Source organism: Anas platyrhynchos, chromosome 6 (genome assembly GCF_047663525.1).
Source record: "Anas platyrhynchos isolate ZD024472 breed Pekin duck chromosome 6, IASCAAS_PekinDuck_T2T, whole genome shotgun sequence".
Lineage (NCBI taxonomy): Eukaryota > Metazoa > Chordata > Aves > Anseriformes > Anatidae > Anas > Anas platyrhynchos.
The window spans coordinates 41,128,962-41,145,362 of NC_092592.1; the positions used below are offsets into that span (position 1 = coordinate 41,128,962).

General features: G+C 49.8%; 1 protein-coding gene and 1 long non-coding RNA gene across 3 annotated transcripts in view; both read left to right on the forward strand.

Annotated features, from left to right (window-relative positions):
- Nucleotides 1-397: 397 nt before the first annotated feature.
- LOC113844059 (uncharacterized) lies at nucleotides 398-5,788 on the forward strand. The gene is made up of 2 exons (XR_003498197.3): nucleotides 398-793; nucleotides 5,631-5,788. It is a non-coding gene; the product is annotated as an uncharacterized lncRNA (long non-coding RNA).
- A 1,985-nt stretch (nucleotides 5,789-7,773) lies between these two features.
- Nucleotides 7,774-16,401, forward strand: part of INPP5A (inositol polyphosphate-5-phosphatase A) — a 238,279-nt gene continuing 229,651 nt past the window's right edge. The window contains exon 1 of one of the 2 annotated variants that reach the window (XM_072039961.1): nucleotides 7,774-8,177. In XM_072039961.1, the coding sequence (XP_071896062.1) occupies nucleotides 8,103-8,177 (75 nt within the window). In that variant the 5' untranslated portion in view covers nucleotides 7,774-8,102. The remainder of the gene's footprint in view (nucleotides 8,178-16,401) is intronic. The other variant, XM_027460798.3, reaches the window with a different exon arrangement.

A 16,401-nucleotide genomic window follows, 5' to 3' on the forward strand; every position in this document is an offset into this window, starting at 1 on the left:
CACGTTACTTGTAGCTTACAGATGCCTTACAGCCCTGACATCCCTCAAGAACAACCCTGGAAGCAGCCTGCATGCATGTACCCATCCATTGCTTTAACACCCTGCCATCACTGAGGGGGTTGCTGGAAGAGGCAGACCAGGCCCCCCTCCTAGCCAAGAGCTGTTGCAGGGCAGAGCTGGGCAGCCTGGATGAGCAGAGCCCAGGGACAACACCACAGCAGGCAGCCTGACCTCCAGCTCATCAGAGCTAGCATGCTTGGCTCATTAACCTTAAGAAATCTGATTGTAACACCTGCATGTGATTTAATGCAGACCTGGCTAAGCGGTTACTGACTAGGCACAGCTCTACAAAGGTGCTGCACCTGCCTGCAGCAGGCCCTGCCCCAACCCAGGGAAGCTCAGAGAGCACGTCACTCGTCTGTGCCATCTTCCAGAGCCAGAACACATGGCACATATTTGCTGAGCTATTAACAGCTTGAATGTTTATCAACTGTAATTTCAGTGCTAAAACTGATTGGCTGCAGCTGTACAGAATCACAGCAAAATGCTTTAAATGTAAAATGTAGCCCAGGTGTGGGAATGTTAGGACAGGAGCTGCTCCCTCAGATACAAAATCCATGTGGCTCACAGGGCGGTCCTCAGGGCTGCTGAAACACATTTAGGCCCCACAACTAATCCAGAACTGCCCACCTTGTAAGGGGTCATTGCTCACCAGAAAGGTGAAATCCAAGCAGCTCTGAAGATATTTTTAGATATGCAAGAATTTGAACATTGCAAGAATACAGAAGCTAAGGTACGTCTTAATGTTCTGATATCATTAAAATGCCATGCAGTGTGTGGAGAGTTATCCCAGTCATTGATGTTGTGTCAGCTTTAACACCCCACTACACCGTTAATATCAATGATAGTTCCAGGGCCAATGTGACTCTTACCAAGTATAATGCAAGTAATGTTTTCTTACCTATACTTACGGTTTCCCCTTTGCTTCTATTAAGGGGGTCAGAGTGTTTTTCTCTGTTCTGTTGCAATTTTCAGGATTAATGATATGGCTGTTCTCTGCTTGCTCACTTGGAAATAATTATGAATTGCATTAACGTGCCTGCTTGCAAGATTTACTCCCTCTCCAGCCCTAGCTTCCAGTAGAGACAGTACTTATGTATGTAGGAGCAATGAAGTGGTTTGAGGAGTGTGCAGCAAGTCTCTGAGGCACATGAGATTTGTTTGGGCCTTGGGGGCAATAACAAGCCCTAAGGTCCCTGACCAGCCCTATGGCCTGCCCTTGGTCACAGACCTGATTTCAGCCAGCCTGGGCTGCTGGGCTCCAGCCCCACCACAATGCTGCTGTGCCAGGCTGTGGGCCCCCTGAGCTGGGCTGTCCTTGATGTCCCCAGAGCCCTGGCTGGGGTGGTGGGATGGCCCCTGGGCACCAGGCTCTGCCCTGCCAGCAGTCTGAGGAGTAGGGGAGCCCCCAGCCCTTGTGATGCCCTTGCAGTTGTTATCGTGTTCATAGCTAAGCATCCAAGATATTAAAAAATTGGTTAGAAAAAGTCATCTTGATTATTGTGAAGTTTTCCCCTGAAGGGCTTCAAGCAATTTAAAACTGTCTTCCTGCAAAACTGGCAATTGTTATGGTCCAAGGTATGTATTTGAAGCCACAAATAATCTAAGAATATTTATGACTGACCTTCAAATTTTGAAATTTAGATTTTGAATCTTGGAGGCTTCTTTACAAAGAGTCTGAGTCCACATGGTGTAAATCAATACGAGATGAAGTGATGCAAGTGAAGATGCTGAGAAACTGGCACTCACACTTGGAAAGCTTATTTCCTGCTCTGTAACCTAGGTAGTAGCAATGAGAGGTGCTCATCGGTGCTTGTTTCAGACACTTTAGCTCCTCTGCTTCTTAGATAACTGTTCTGGGCATTTACCACAGCAGCTAGATAGAGTTTGTATCCAATAATGGATACCAATAGATTCCCTTTAATAGATATAACTGGAGCTGTACTCTGGTTCAGAAGTAGTTCAGAAGAATTTCAGATGAGTTAAAAATTAAGGGTGTGTATCTAGGACAGCATTCTGAAATCTACCAAACTCAGTTTGATACCCTCTCATTAGAAACTAGCAATGTGTAGTCTAAAGTACCGTGTATCAGATTTGGGGTTTTCAAACTCTTGTTCCCATAGTTTCAGGACCACAAAAAATTCAGGCAGCAGCCACTCATGGAACCATTCCACACTTCCAAAGTAAACTAAGAAAAGACAGCAACAACTCTGAGAGCTTCCTTCAAGATGTTTTGTGCAGTCTAGAAAGCACAACATGGGTCATTCAATCAAATGCTGGGATAGGCTCACAAAATCCACTAAGGTCAATCTCAGAGAACAGAGTCTGTCCCTCAGGGTTATAAAAGAGCTCTCGGGCAGCAAAATACTACATTGCTTTTAAGGGTTTTAATCTGATATAATTTATTTTGTGTGTTATTTGTTTTTCCTGCCATTATAAAAAAAAACAAAAAAAAACTGCTCTTCTTAAAGATTGCTTTAATAAAAAAAAAAAGTCAATTAGTAAAGCCATAAAGCCAGCAACAAAAACAGGTGAAACATGATTATAGAGGAATTGCACAGCTGGCTTATGAGTGCTTCCTCCGTTATCCCTGCACGATCGGCACGTGCCCTTTCCAGTAGGCCAGCTCCACGTGCTGCCCTCTGCATGGCTGCACCACCAAGGGAATTTCATCAGCAACAGCTCTGCTTGCTCCTGGGGAAACATTCAGAGAATTAGGTGTCTCATCTTATGGAGAGGGGACACAGTGACATAGTACCAATGACAAGCAGCATCTGTTTAAAAAAAATTAAAAAATGCCTGTTATGATGCATTATTTTATTCAGGTCAGAGATACAGTCACAATTTTTTTTTTTAACCAATATCTTTTGTTTTTCAAGCATGCTGCTGTAATTAATATCTTACATATAGCTTTGAAAGGAGAACATATCAAAGTTTCAGGAATCCATAATCATGAACAAAATTAAGTACACATTGCATCATTAAGGTTGAGTGTGTTGAATCTCCTGTCTCCAGCCCTAAAGCCTAGCTGAAACGAAATCTAAATTAAACTTGTGAGCACTTCCCAGCTGCAGATCAGCACAGAGCCCAACTTGGGGCATTGCCTTGTGGTGGGTCAGCATCATGGAGCACAGCACAGGCTGACAGCCTAGTTTAATCCTGCCCTATGCCCTAAGTCTAACCCGTGCTCACCTCCCAGTGCCAACCTTTTCCTGAACACGCTGCGTTATTCCTGCCCCAAGTGGGATGTGGTCAAAGAACCAGCTGAAGCTGAAGACTCAGAACTGCTGCAAGGGCCAAAGGAGGCGTGAGGGCTTTTCTGAGGCGGCTGCAGGGTCAGGGTAGCAGGCGCTGTCCTTGCATAACTGGTGGGCAGCAGGGAGAGCCGTGCCACCCGTGCTGGGTCAGCAGCTGCCAGCCCCTGGAGGGAGGGAAAACGAGCTGTTGGTGAGATGTGTGGTAGAGGAGATCAAAGGAGGAAAAAAATGAGAAATGAGACTTTCTGAGATCCAATTTTATATGATAGACTGCAAGCAAATCTAGCTACCAGCAGCATCATTCAAACTAACAGCTTAAAAGCCAAGCAAGCTAGAAGTGGTTTAAAACAACTTTGTTTTGTTTTTAAATATAATGACTTTATACTATAAATGGACAATGTGGTTTTCACACACCCATGCTGAGAGCAACAGGATAAGACAGTGCTGCAAAAATAACAAAATGTGGCTTTTATTTGTCTGTTTCTACAGAATGAATGAAATCTGTTTTCTCTTACTATTCTCAGTTCTGTTGCATGGGGAGCAGGTCTGACCAAAGCTTTTAGGGGAGGTTGAAACATTTATTTATCATGGAAAAAACTAGTTTGCTCTAAGCCAAATCTTCACTAGTAGTAACCTCCACAACAGGCCATATCTATCTTCCGCCCCCCTCCAGAATCTGAAAATGTAAAATCTTCCCTCTGCCTCATCTGTAGGCTGTGCTGGCTCCGCTGTTCCCTTCTGGCAGCAACTGATGCTCTTCTCTCACTGCCCGTTATTGTCCTTTTCAGAAGGTGTATAGGTAGACTTGAGGCAGAACACATCTCTTCTTGGTGCCAACTTCATCCACTCTGTCTATGAATGTGCCAATGAATAGTGCCAAGTAACCCTATGTTATCTTCTACTTCCTATTCAGTAGGGAAAGCTGTGAAAATACTGCCACTCAGGTCCAAAACGCAGTAGCCAAAACCTACATGAGAACTTTTCCGTGGTGTATATGCAAGTTGTTATATTATTTTCCAAGCTGTGTAAATGAAAATTCATGGGGACAGTAATGTTGTGCACTTCTCTGACCTTCAGGCTAATTTGAAACATTTGGCGTCAGGACCATTTTTTCTCCTTGGAGTGGCAAGGCTACTTAGTAAAAGCTAACCTGATTCTTGAGCCATCTCGCTCAAACTTAAGATTCAAGACAGGCACCGAGACTGAAAATACTCAGACTGCACTGTTTGGGTTACAAGTACCGGGAAACTAGGAGTTGTTGCAGAAATGTTAGTTAACATCAGTTAGCGGTGGTACTTTCCCTCTAATAACAACAGCAGCCAACACCAATCTGTCTTTCTACCTCTGCGCAGGAGAGAAAGAGAAATAATGTGACCTGTATTTGCATCTTCAGCCAATTGGACTTGACCCAGGGGCCAGAGCTGTGACCCTCTGGAGCTGGGAGCCTGAGCTGGTGTGGATACAGCTGGAGGCAGTTGAGGTTCCTGCTCTGAACGGGAGGCACAGATGCATGCTTTTTGTTTTTTTTTTTCCCTATTTCCTTGTCATTATACTATTACGTCTCCTCTTTCAAGTTATCTATTGTTAATATCTGGGCGGGGGGAATATTGGCTCTATAACCAACGCTTTGGTTTAACATTCACACCACAGGTCACATAATACAGGCTTTAGTGTGTTTTTACCTATTATCCTTTTACCATTGCCACAGTCAAACTTTCATACTTGGACATGGATTTCCTTTTTTGCATAGCACAGGCAGAGCTTTCTCATTTGAATTTACCAAGCGTCGGCTCTGTTCAGTTCACCTTTGCAAAATCAGTTTGTGTCCCCTCTGCTCCTCCCCTGCCCTGCAGAGCAGCCGGCAGTGGGCACCCTCCATCAGTACCTGGTGGTGTTTGACTGGAGGAATGGATTCTCACCCCTGAGAAAATGGCAGAAACCTGCTGCAGTTGGGTCTGTTGTCTAAAACAGCGCAGTTTGAGGTTCAGCATCAGCTGAATCACTTCCCTGAATTGCTCGGGTGAGCTGCTGCAACCATCTCAAAGTGTCAGCCCGCAGCAAAAGGCGGGCAGGGCGCTTGGCACAACTTGCTTTGTGTTGCCTTTGCTTTCCTTTGGGGATGCTGGATTTCCTGCTGGGCCTGTGTTTGTCCGCAGGTACCTGGGAGGTCATTTTGCCTCACTTTGTGGTCATCTTTTCCTGCTTTTGGAAAAGGCTTCTCTCCTAATCTGCGAGTGGGAGCCGTGGCTCTCAGGAATTCTACTGAAAATGCTTTACATGTGATGCTCTATTTTATGTTCATGTTTTTTGCAGGTTTTATTCAGTCCTTTCCTTGAAAGAAGGCAGACATCTCAGTCACCACGTTGGTCATTGTTTTGCTTCTGTGTGGCTGTGACACTTTTTTTTTGCTGTAGTGCTTCCTCTACCAAATAAATGGGCAAAGTGTATCTGCACTGCAGTTTGGAAATCGCTGCCTGTGTCCTGTCCAAGTAACTTCTTGTGGTCTACAGACACTTCCTATTGCAGTTTCCTGTTCTTGAGCACTGCCAGACTTTTCACCTGGATACCATATGGCTTGGGATCCCTTTCCAGCTGGGTGTAATTTGACACAGCTTCCTCCAGCATACCGTGACTTTGATGCAATCACTGTGGGCTGAAATGTGTAAGGCTTGTGAGCTAAACACAACACTGAATTTCTCTCTCCCTCTCTCTCCATGCTGTATCAGGACGGTATGCTTGATTAACTCATCGTTAATACCTCTGAGGGCTGCATCCAGGTACAACAATGGAGTCTACAGGACAACTTTACACAGCAGTTGTCTTGGGAGTTGTACAAAATGTTCAAGTAAATTGTGCAGCAATAAGCAGTCCAGCAGTGCTGAGTATCTGCAGCCACCAGCATGTTCTGCATTGCTTTTCTCTGTATGTCCCAGCTCACGGGATGTCAGCAAGTAAGAGGTGGATTTCCACAACTGCAGTTTGCTTTTATTTAGTTGTATTTCATTTGCATCTTCTAACGAAGAGGCACAGCAGGCATCATCTATTAGACCCTTTGTCATTCCACCTGCATGTCCTGCCTGAGAACCTTTCCCACAAAGGGGACGCCTGTCAGGGCTCCCCAGCCCAGTGCCAGGGGACAGGACCACCTCCTGGAGCAGGCTCAGCAGTGCTCATTGCCCCAGCTGCTGGTAGCACAGAACTGATACGTGATGAGCATCGCCACGGTACGGCAAGGTCGGCACCTCCCTGGGTCAACAGTACCTGACTGTTCGCTGTGGCACGCTGCAAGGGGTTCTGCCTTGCCTTTCCCAAGCAGCAGCTTTCACACAGGTGTCTGCTCACACCCCTGCTGCCTTGGTGGTTGCCCACCCTGTTCTCCACAGCTCCAGCAGTGCCGCTCACCCCAGCCCCTGCTCCTGAAGCGCCCGTGGGGCAGGGCCTGCCGTGGCTGGCACGCTCCTGAGACCTGTCCTGTGTGACTGGGTGCTGTCAGCTCGTTTTATGCTTGGATTGTTGCTGGGATCCCTTCCTCTGATGCCTTATTTCATGGACCATATTTTCTAGGGGAGCGTGGTTCCTCCTGTATGGTCAGGAGTTTGGGGCGTTTTTCCCTGGCCCTTGGCTGGTAACTTTGATTGCCATAATGATGTGGAGAATCCCCCAGCACTGGAGGCTGGCTTTATTTAGCTCTTTTTCATTTTCCTCAGTGCTGAGGAAGTCGTGCAGCCTCGTGCCTTTGCTGATGTCAGCTGGAGCAGTTGGGTACCAGTTCCCTCTTTGCCTGCTTGCCCTGCTTGCAAACTGGCTATTTTCTGGTCGTGTCTGACCCCATCCTTTGTGGCCAGCAGGAACGGCTGGGCTGGGCTGCCGAGAGCAGGGAGGCTCACTGACTGACCGTGAGCAGGCTCTGCCAGTTACTGTGTAACATGCCGTAACTTTGCACGAGCCGTACCCGAAGGCTGATGAGGAGAGGCGTTTATCTGCCCGCTGTTTGGAGCTGTGTTTGTGTGCAGCCCCTCGGGTGGGATGCGGTGAGGGGGGGTCACGGCCTTTTTGGGGAGCAGCACGTGGGGCAGGAGCAGGTTCCTGGCCGTGCCCCGCTGCTCAGCGCTGCCGGGGGCGCTCCGTCCCGGCGGTTCCCTGCTCCCCGCTGCCCAGCCCTGGCCGGGGGCTGCGGGACCCCCCGGGCCGGGCCGTGCCGCGCTGCCCCGCGCCGCCTCCCGGGGGCGCCTGGCGGTGCCGGCGTTGCCCTTTTAAGAGCCGCGCGGGGCCGCGGTGACGTCGCGGGCGCCCGGCCCCAGCCCCGCAGGCGGCAGCGGCGGCGGCAGCAGCGCGGAGCGCCCAGCCCGGCACGGCCCGGCCCGGCCCCGCCGCCGCCCCCCGCGCGGCCCAGCCCGGCCCAGCCCCGCCGCCCGCCCCGTCGCGGCCGCCCCGCCCCCCGCCATGCGCCGCGGCCCGGCGCCAGCCTCCGCCGGCGGGAGCCGTCCCGGCAGCAGCGCGACGGCGGCGGCGGGCGAGCGCTGAGCGCCGCAGCCCCGCAGCAGCCGCAGGGCGCCCGGCCCCCGGCGGCGGCGCGGATGTCCGCGGGCTGCCCCCGCCGCCAGGACTCGCCGCCGCCGCCGCCGCCCGCGCCCCCCGCCCGCCCGCGCCGCGCCGACGGGGCGGGCCCGGCCCGGCGCCCCGCTCCCCGCAGCGCCCCGCGCCCGCCCCCGGGCTCCCCGCAGCGCCGCCGCCGACACCGGGCGCGCTCCGCGCTTCCGCCCGCCCGCCGCCAGCGCCGGCGCCATGGCGGCCAAGGGGGCCGCGGCCGGCGCCGGGGTGCTCCTGGTCACGGCCAACGTCGGCTCCCTCTTTGACGACGTGAGTACCGGCGGCTCGGGACGGGACCGGGACGGGGACCGGGACGGGGACCGGGACGGGGCAGCGCCCGCCGCAGCGCCGCTTCCCGGCCGCCGCGCCGCGGTCCTAGCGCCCGCCGATCCCCGGCACGGCTCGGCCCCGGCGGCGGCAGGTGCGGAGCCCGCGGGAGGGGCGGCCCCGGCTGTCGCGGGCAGCCCGGCGGAGCCGCACGGCACGGCCCGGCCCGGCACGGGGCTTCGCCTGCCTGGGGCGCGCGCCCGGGACCGTCCCGCAGCCGCCCCGCCGAGCCGAGCCCCTGTGCGCGGAGCCGGTCCTACCGGGCTCCCGGTCCTGCCGGGCCGCGGCGGAGGAGCCCCGCTCCCGGCCGCCCCGGTACCGGCCCGCACGTGCCCGGCTCCAGCGGGGCCTCGGGGCAGGGGCTGCCTGCGGGCCGTGAGCCGGGTGGGGAGGGTGGCGGGGAAGGCGGTGAAGCAGCCATCTGCCAGCTACGGGAGCGCTCGTCCCGCTGAAATGGGAAGCCCGCAGCTCGCGGTGCCCACCCGCAGCGGGGCTGCGCGGTACCGGGGTGCTGCTGCCTGCCCCGCACAGCCCCGCGGCGCTGGCCCCGGCTGCCCCCCGAGGCAGGGCGCCCCGGGCACTGCTCTGCTCTGCCCCGCTCCTCGGCGTGGCTGGCGGTGATAAAGCCGCTCCGGAGCACTGTCATTTGCGAAATCCCGTGCTGTGAGAGTAAATAATTTCCTGGTTGTTCCTAATTGCTGGTTGCGCCTCGCTAATGCTGCTGGAGAAAGGGAAGTGCGTGCGTTGTTCATCGCTCGGCATGCCCAAAGGGGGGGACGCCCGTGCTCTAGCAAGTTTCTGCCTCGCGCCGAGGAACACGCTTTCTGCAGCAACAAAGACGGGCTCATCTGGACGTGTTCCCTGCAGGGTGGGGAATGGAAAGACTGCTCTGAACTTTGTTGGTGATGTTCCTGGTTTGTTGCTGGTGGAGTTGGGGCTGGGACTGCCCGGTCAGGTTTCTGGAGCCCTGCTGATGCAGCGCAGGCACGATGCAGCAGACGGTGCCGTGCTCCGTGTGCTCAGCCTTCCAGCTGCGCATGGGAGCTGTCAGACGCTGGTTCTGCGGGCGGGGCTGTGCCGCCTCGGCTGGGGGTGAGCATCTCTGCTGTCACCCCGACTGATTCCAGCCATGGACGAGGACTTGGGTGTTGGTAGCTGCCGGCCTAAGCTGGGCTGGAATACAGCTTTTGGTTCCTTTAGTCCTTTTTTGTGTTGTTGTTCTCAACTTTCAGCTGGTGATATGTGTTTAATTAAACTTCCCCTATCTTTATTCAAGCCTTACTTGCCCCCAGAGTAGCGCAGTGCTATGAATCTTCACCAAACAGGGCAGAAGCCCCAGGCAGGCCAGGCAGCTGGGTCTGAGCGCCCTGTGCTGCTTGGCTGCGCCTCCCCTTGCTCGTGGGGCTCCCGCTGGTCCCGGGCCGGGGGTCCTCCGGGACCTGCCCGCAGCCCTGGGAGCACCGCCGGGCTGTCTGCTGGCCCGGGCTGTCTGCTGGCCCGCATCTGCTGTGGCCGCAGCCATGCAGTCCTCCTGGAGCTGCCCCGGCTCTGGCCCGCAGCAGGGGGGTCGCTCCCTCCCGGCCCACACCAGCCCTGCGATGAGTCTGATCCTGCTTTGTCTGAAGCAGCCTGTGTGCTGCTGTGTGGCAGTAACACAGTTTGTGCTTCAGAAGGGCTTGGTTTTAAAACATCCTTGGTAGGTGGGTTCACCTGGGTGGGATAGTCTGGTGCAGGTCACTGGTGTGGCTGATCGGCTACACTTGTGCCAGGAGGGGAGAATTGCTGGTTTCTGATTTCTGCCTGCCAGAAGCAAGTTACGATAATGTGCTGGTTTGCTCCCACCATCCATCCACACCCAGGAATAACCCATTGCAGCACTGACCTGGGAACTCATGCATAAACATGCCATCAGCACAGAGGGACCGTGCTGGGTTGGCTTCGTTCCTCAAGTAGTTCAGCACCCCCATTAAAAATGTTAATGCAGTGTACTGGGTCTGGCAGTATTTCTTAGGTCTACAAATACTGGACCAACACATGCATTTCATAAATATGAATGCATTTGTTTTCTTGGTGCATTTGTATTTACTTAAGCATTTAATGGTTGTCTTGCTGTAGAAATATTTCCTGTTTTTTATAACAGTCCACTCTTGCTGACAGCAGAAGGAGTTCAGGTTACCTGTGGGTCAGTGCTTCTTTGAGCCAGTGTGTCTCTCCCGCCCCCCCATTCCCCTTTTTAATTTCCCTTCTCCCCCCTTTTTCCCCTTTTTTTCCTTTCCTTCCTTTCTTTGCTTCCTCCGGTTGCACTGGCAAGATTTCGTATTGACCTTTCAAGGAGCCTGGTGGCCACAAATTGAATCTACCTGTCACTTCACTGCCTGCACTGCATAGGGTGTTAATTACTTCCAAGTGCCTTTTTTATCTGCTGTATCCTTTCTGTTCTCTTCAGTTACTTTTCAATGGCTTAATGCTGTTGTGTTTCCCTTAGGACAAAGATCTGGGAGTTGTGTGAGCTGATGTCTGGGGCTTGTGAGCGTGGTCAAACTGTGAGCTCACCTTCCCCAGAGCTGCATAGGGGTGACCGCGCTATTTGCTGCAGACGGATAATTGTGCTGAAAGCCTGAATAAAACGCTTTGAGCTGAAGTGCGAGAGCCTCCTGTGAGGAGACCCCGCGTGCCCGGCCAGAGCACGTCAGCGGGGCCCTGCGGCCTCCCAGGCCTCGCACCGCGGGCAGAGCAGGCTGCGTGGCGGGGGCACGGGCACAACTTTCAGGAGGCACGTTGGTCCCTTGTTCAGGCCAGCACCTAGAGCCCGTGTGCAGACAGACCCCTTTCCCTTCCCAATACGTGTGCTGGGGAAACTCTCCTTAGCACGTATTTAATTGTTGGTGCAGTCATGCCCTTAAATTCTGATGTAGTAAACGAGGTTTGGTTGTTTCTGCTGGTGCAGGCAGATGGTGATCTTCGGAATTTAACTTTTGTTGTTGTCTCAGAAGTTCTGTTACTGTTTGCTTCCTATTTAGCAGGGCGCAGCTGCAAATATTGAAGGAACACCTTAGAGTAGGAGGCTTATCAAAAACACATGGTTTGGAAGCGTGAGCACCGTTTCAGTTTTAGATGACTAGCAATCCATGTTGTTTTAAACCTCTGTGTGTAGATTTTCAGGTTAAAAATTTCAAATGTGCCTAGCAGACTTAGCCAGTTAAGTTCCTATACTTCTGATGGGGCTGGGAAATAGTTCATTCAAACTGGAAAACATGAGCCCAAGTTAGGTGGGCACTTCTGAAGACGTTTCCTTCTTTCTTCTTACCACTGGATGTATGTAGTCCTTTTTGGACAGGAGATAGGTGCCATTCCTAAATTCTCAGGACAACCCTAGGTCAGAAACAAAGCACGATAGAAGGAAAGGTAAAAGCTAAACAGATTGTGTAGTTTAATTACTTTAAAAAAAATGATAAAAAGGTGGATGGATAGGCAAAGTCTTTAGATGATGGTGATGATACAGTTCAGCTCTCTGGTTGCCCTGCGGGGAGTCAGGAGTTGGACTGAGTGATCCTCTTGGTTCCATCCCTTCCAGCTTGGGATGTTCTGTGATTCTGCATGGCTGATAGCACTGCTAGCCTTGCTTCTCTGTTTGTTTTATTCTTTTTGTGCAACCTGCATTTTTTATGACTGTACCAAATACTGGCCTTCATGTGTCAGTGTCTAGGTAGGGCAGCGAGCTTTCACATTCCCAAGTGGCCTTAGCCTGCACTCCTGGGTGAAAGCCTCCCTCATGCAGAGTGGGCAGGGGGGGATCTTTTGTTCCAAGTCCCGTGCGCGTTGTTATGAGTATGCTTATTGCTCTGAGTATGAACTTGGAATACCCTTCATTTCCGTTAAAACTAGAAATCTGTTGACCTAATTTGAAGTAGAAATACTTCCCATCATCATTTTTAAAAACAGCACTTCTATCTAGTGATCGCTGTGCAGAAGTCTGTTTTTATCGCATCTGAGCTTAATTTTCCAATTGTGAAACAGTGGCTGTAGTTTTATTATGATATTAGATATCTGTGGACTGAGTTGGTGTTAGGTGGTAGAGATAAGGGTGGTGTTTTTCTGTTGTGTTTGGTTTTGGGTTGGGTTTTATTTTATTTTCTATTATTTTTTCCATCCAGGAAGAACTATTTGAATTTTGTGAACAGTTCAAATATAACATAACGCATTTTCCATCCTGCCACAGTTTCTAAGTAGGTATCAACACTAGCACATTGCAAGTAAGTTGCAAGTTAAGGCACCTTCTTTTCTTCAGATCATCTCATTTATGGATGAGAAGCACTTATTCCATCCTTCCTGTCAGGCTCTTTTGATGTTACCTGGAATGGAAGAGAAAACTAAACAAATATGCCCAGATCCAGGCAATCTTTCTGTGAGATACTGAAATGTATGGGGAGTATTTCTGCTAGATGCAGTGAGGCTAACTGAGGCTTTAGGCACCTTGCAGATCAGGAGAGGTTAGTGAAAACTTTTAATCTCTGGCTGAGGAAAGACAGAGGAATTGAATTCTGAAAGAAGAATGGTAAAGAGAGAAGAGCAAGGAGGGTCCCGCTCAAGTTTTGTTGGTGGATTCATGTGCTTTGGAATAAACTCCTTTTTATGGTTCTCCCAGAGCTTGCAGGTAGCTGGGCGAGGAGCCCATGCCCTGGCCGGCGTGCAAACCCTCCCCATGGCCGTGCAAACGCTCCCCATGGCTTCCCGCGGCAGCGCTGTGCGAGCCTGCGTTCGGCTGCTATGGCCAGCTCCAGAGGGCTCCGCGCCGACACCCCGTGTTGTTTATTGGCTTGCTTTCTGGGATGCTGTAAAGTTGTGCTCTCAAACTGAGGACTTCCATTTTAGGAATACATACTCTTGAGCGATAACATAGAAGGCCGCTGAAAAAGCCATTTTCAGTGATCTCCCTTATAGGGACCCTAAAAAAAATCCCCTCTACCTTCTTCCTATTTCTGCCTCCGTCACTTTGTATTTTCTGTTTATTGTCGTGTCTTTGTTTTTTTTTGTTTGTTTGTGTGTGTGTGTGTGTGTGTGTGCATGCACCACTGGTAGTTTCTTAAACATTGTTACCTTCTTCAGTTTGTTTGGTTTTCTGTGGCAGAATCTCAAATCAACATTTTTCTTAAGCTTAAGGACAGCAGAAACTCTATGAAGTTTTTTTTGGAAGCCTTGTTTTACTCGATTCTAAATGCCCCTGCAACAGGGCAATCTTGAGGTAGATCAGAATTCTAAAAGTTCCTGAGTTATATGTACAAAGATGATGATGGGGAGGAGAAAATCTTTCTTTTGCCTTTTGCAGTGCCTGTGCATTTTGGTCTTACTATTTTTATTTAACAGCTGAGGGATCCATTGTATCTTGAGAGCAGAACTGTTGGTAACACGTTACCTGCAGGGTGCAGCTGTTGGCCCAGATGTGCAGCTGAACAGAGCTGAGTGGTGGCCCAGCGTGGTGATTGAAGTACATCTGCTGATCACCCTCACTTCGCATGTAACTCTTACTCTACTGCTGTGAGAAGGTGCCTTGGTTTGAAGGTGTCTTGGTTTGACACTCTTTCACTGCCTCTTGTTTTGTTTTGCTTCTGTGGCTACGGCTGAGCCATAGATATCTGCCTGGACAGCCAAAGTGGCTGAGGTGGTCTGGTGGAGCTGCACCAGCACTGATGCCCATGCTAGTCGTTGTTGCAAAAAAAGTTTTTTTCCAGATATACAGCAATGACTTGAAACTGCTTATATTCGTGTTCTGAAAAAACAGTAGGATAGCTGGGGAGAGGGTTGCACCAGCTGGTAGCTTGTTCTTCGTGTAGTCCGTAGGTGACAGCGATGTACAGCAGGAGCGATGCACTCGCAAGCGTGTGGTTTTGACAGGGTCTTGCTTAAATCTTTTGCAGCCTGCTTGAAGAAGAGCTAAGTGTTCATAGTGAGTTAGTCTTCTTGGTGTGTTTCCTGAGGAGCACAGCTCTGGGTGCCCTGGCTCGGACGAAGGCCCGCTGGGCTGTGCACAGGCAGCACATCCCCCCGGGGGGCTCCTCCGGGGCTGCCTCCCTGCTGGGCTCGCACAGCGGCTGCACCGTCCCACTGAGCCCTTCCCTTCCGCCCCGTAACGGGTGGTAAGCTGTGGTGGCTGGGAGCGAGTCACAGGGCAGAGCAAATTCCTATTGTAGGCATAAAATAGAAGTAAAGCAGCAGTGATACATTAGTGTGTGTACACATACATTTTAAACTTAAAAGCTCTTTTTGTGATTTACTGAAGAAGATCGGAGCAATAATAATGCAGGCAACGCAGAGGGATTATTTTTCCTCCAAGATGGAGCTGTATGTTCAAAAATATCTTTTTTCCTTTAACAAGTAATAACAGTTTTTCTTTTTAGCAGATTTTTTAGTCCTCTAAGCAAAAGGGTTTTAATTAGGAGGCTGTGAAGCCTCCCTTAAGCAGGAAATTCAGAAGATTATCTTGTAGACCATCTTTCCTCTCATCGTGATTAAGTGTTATCATTAGCAGCAAGAACATATGTTTACATGAAGAATTAATAATGGCAAAGTGCATTGTATGATTACAGTTTTCTGTTACTGTGGTTTTATAGCATGTGGAGTAGAGTTAGCAGTTTGTAACTTGCTGGGTTTCCACAAACTGTCAGTGTATCAGGGTGATGGCTTAAGAGGATTTTATTTCCAAAATGTTTGAATGTGAGATTACAATGGGAATTGGATACTATAGGAAGAATGCTTTACACTTGAATCTGTTAGCTCATTAGTTGTGCTAGCACTCTCATGAAAGTATTTTTTTGTTGTTGTTGCCTGTTTCAAAGTCCTCATCATAAATTTTCTTGCCACAGAATTTGACTTCAAAGGTTTCACATAGAATACAAATCAAGCTCTCAGATTTTTGTAAAAGGCTGATTTGCCATTTATTTACTTTTCCCTTTCCTGTCATTGATATCCTCATGCTGCTTGTATTTTCCACCCCCTACAAATGTATTTCCTCCTTTCATCTCAAATGTGTTTTGCCCCCTTTCTTGTCCTGTGTATACTTACCTCCTTCTGAAAGCTCTCAGGTTATTCCTCATTTATTATTTAAAGTGAGGATGTCTCTGAGAAAAGCAGCCTTTTCATTTGCAATTTTGCTTTCTTGATGGATTTTGAGACATAAGTAAAGTTGATTGCACTGAATACGTTGTTTATTGCCCCGTATTATAGGAGCTGCACAGCTGCAGCGAGGTTTGACTGCACATGTAGAGTGATCTAACTTATTAATGCATGTCCTCAGGGCCCCAGCAGCATCCGGATAACAAGCCTGGTAAAGGCAGAGCCAGAAAAACATACTACCATTGAAATCACTCTGTTGTTACAAATGGTTGCATGTTTAATGTGGGACTTTATTTTTGGCTTCTAAATGCCATTTCACTGCCTTTAATGCAACAAGCATCTTGCTGCCTGTCCAAATGGTGATTCCACAAGTTTAAACTCAAAGCGTTGTTTCTAAGAGGGTAGACCAACACGCGATTCCTTGGCATCCATGTGAGAAGAGGAAATAAAATTACAGAAGTATCTGGAAAGATAGAGTAGCTCTCAGTATGTGCCCTGAGAGATGTCTCCTCCCCCAGCCCCAAAAGGCCAGCCTCTTTGGTCGTGGCTTTACTGTTGTCCTCTGCCCCTAAACTCTTATCTTAATTTGGGAAAAAGAAGAAAGGCAGGCAGGTCTGACTGCAAGGCCAGTCTTAATACTTCAGTATGTGGAATTTACCAAAATATGTCTACATTGGTGGAATTCTAACACTATTTTCACTCTTTTAGTAGAGAATAAGAAGCAGTTGCAGGAGGAAAAAAGGACAGGTCTTTCTGCCTTGGTCACAGCTTGAGCAGCCTATCTGTGAATTGATTGAACATCCTTTCTGGGTTTCTATTATTGAAGTTATGAGGAATCTTCCTCTGATTAAAGGTCTGAGGAAATATGTTATTTCAAATTGTGGGAAAGGCTACTGTAAGCACAGTAATCATCAGGCAGGGGAAGAGTGAGTATTAAAAGCAAAATGTTTCTTTTACTGCTTTTTTTCTAGTGGTACGCAGTAGTTATTCAACATGTTCTTCTCAGTACTGTTTGTGTTACTTGTACATTGTTATTTAATGTAATATTACTATTTCA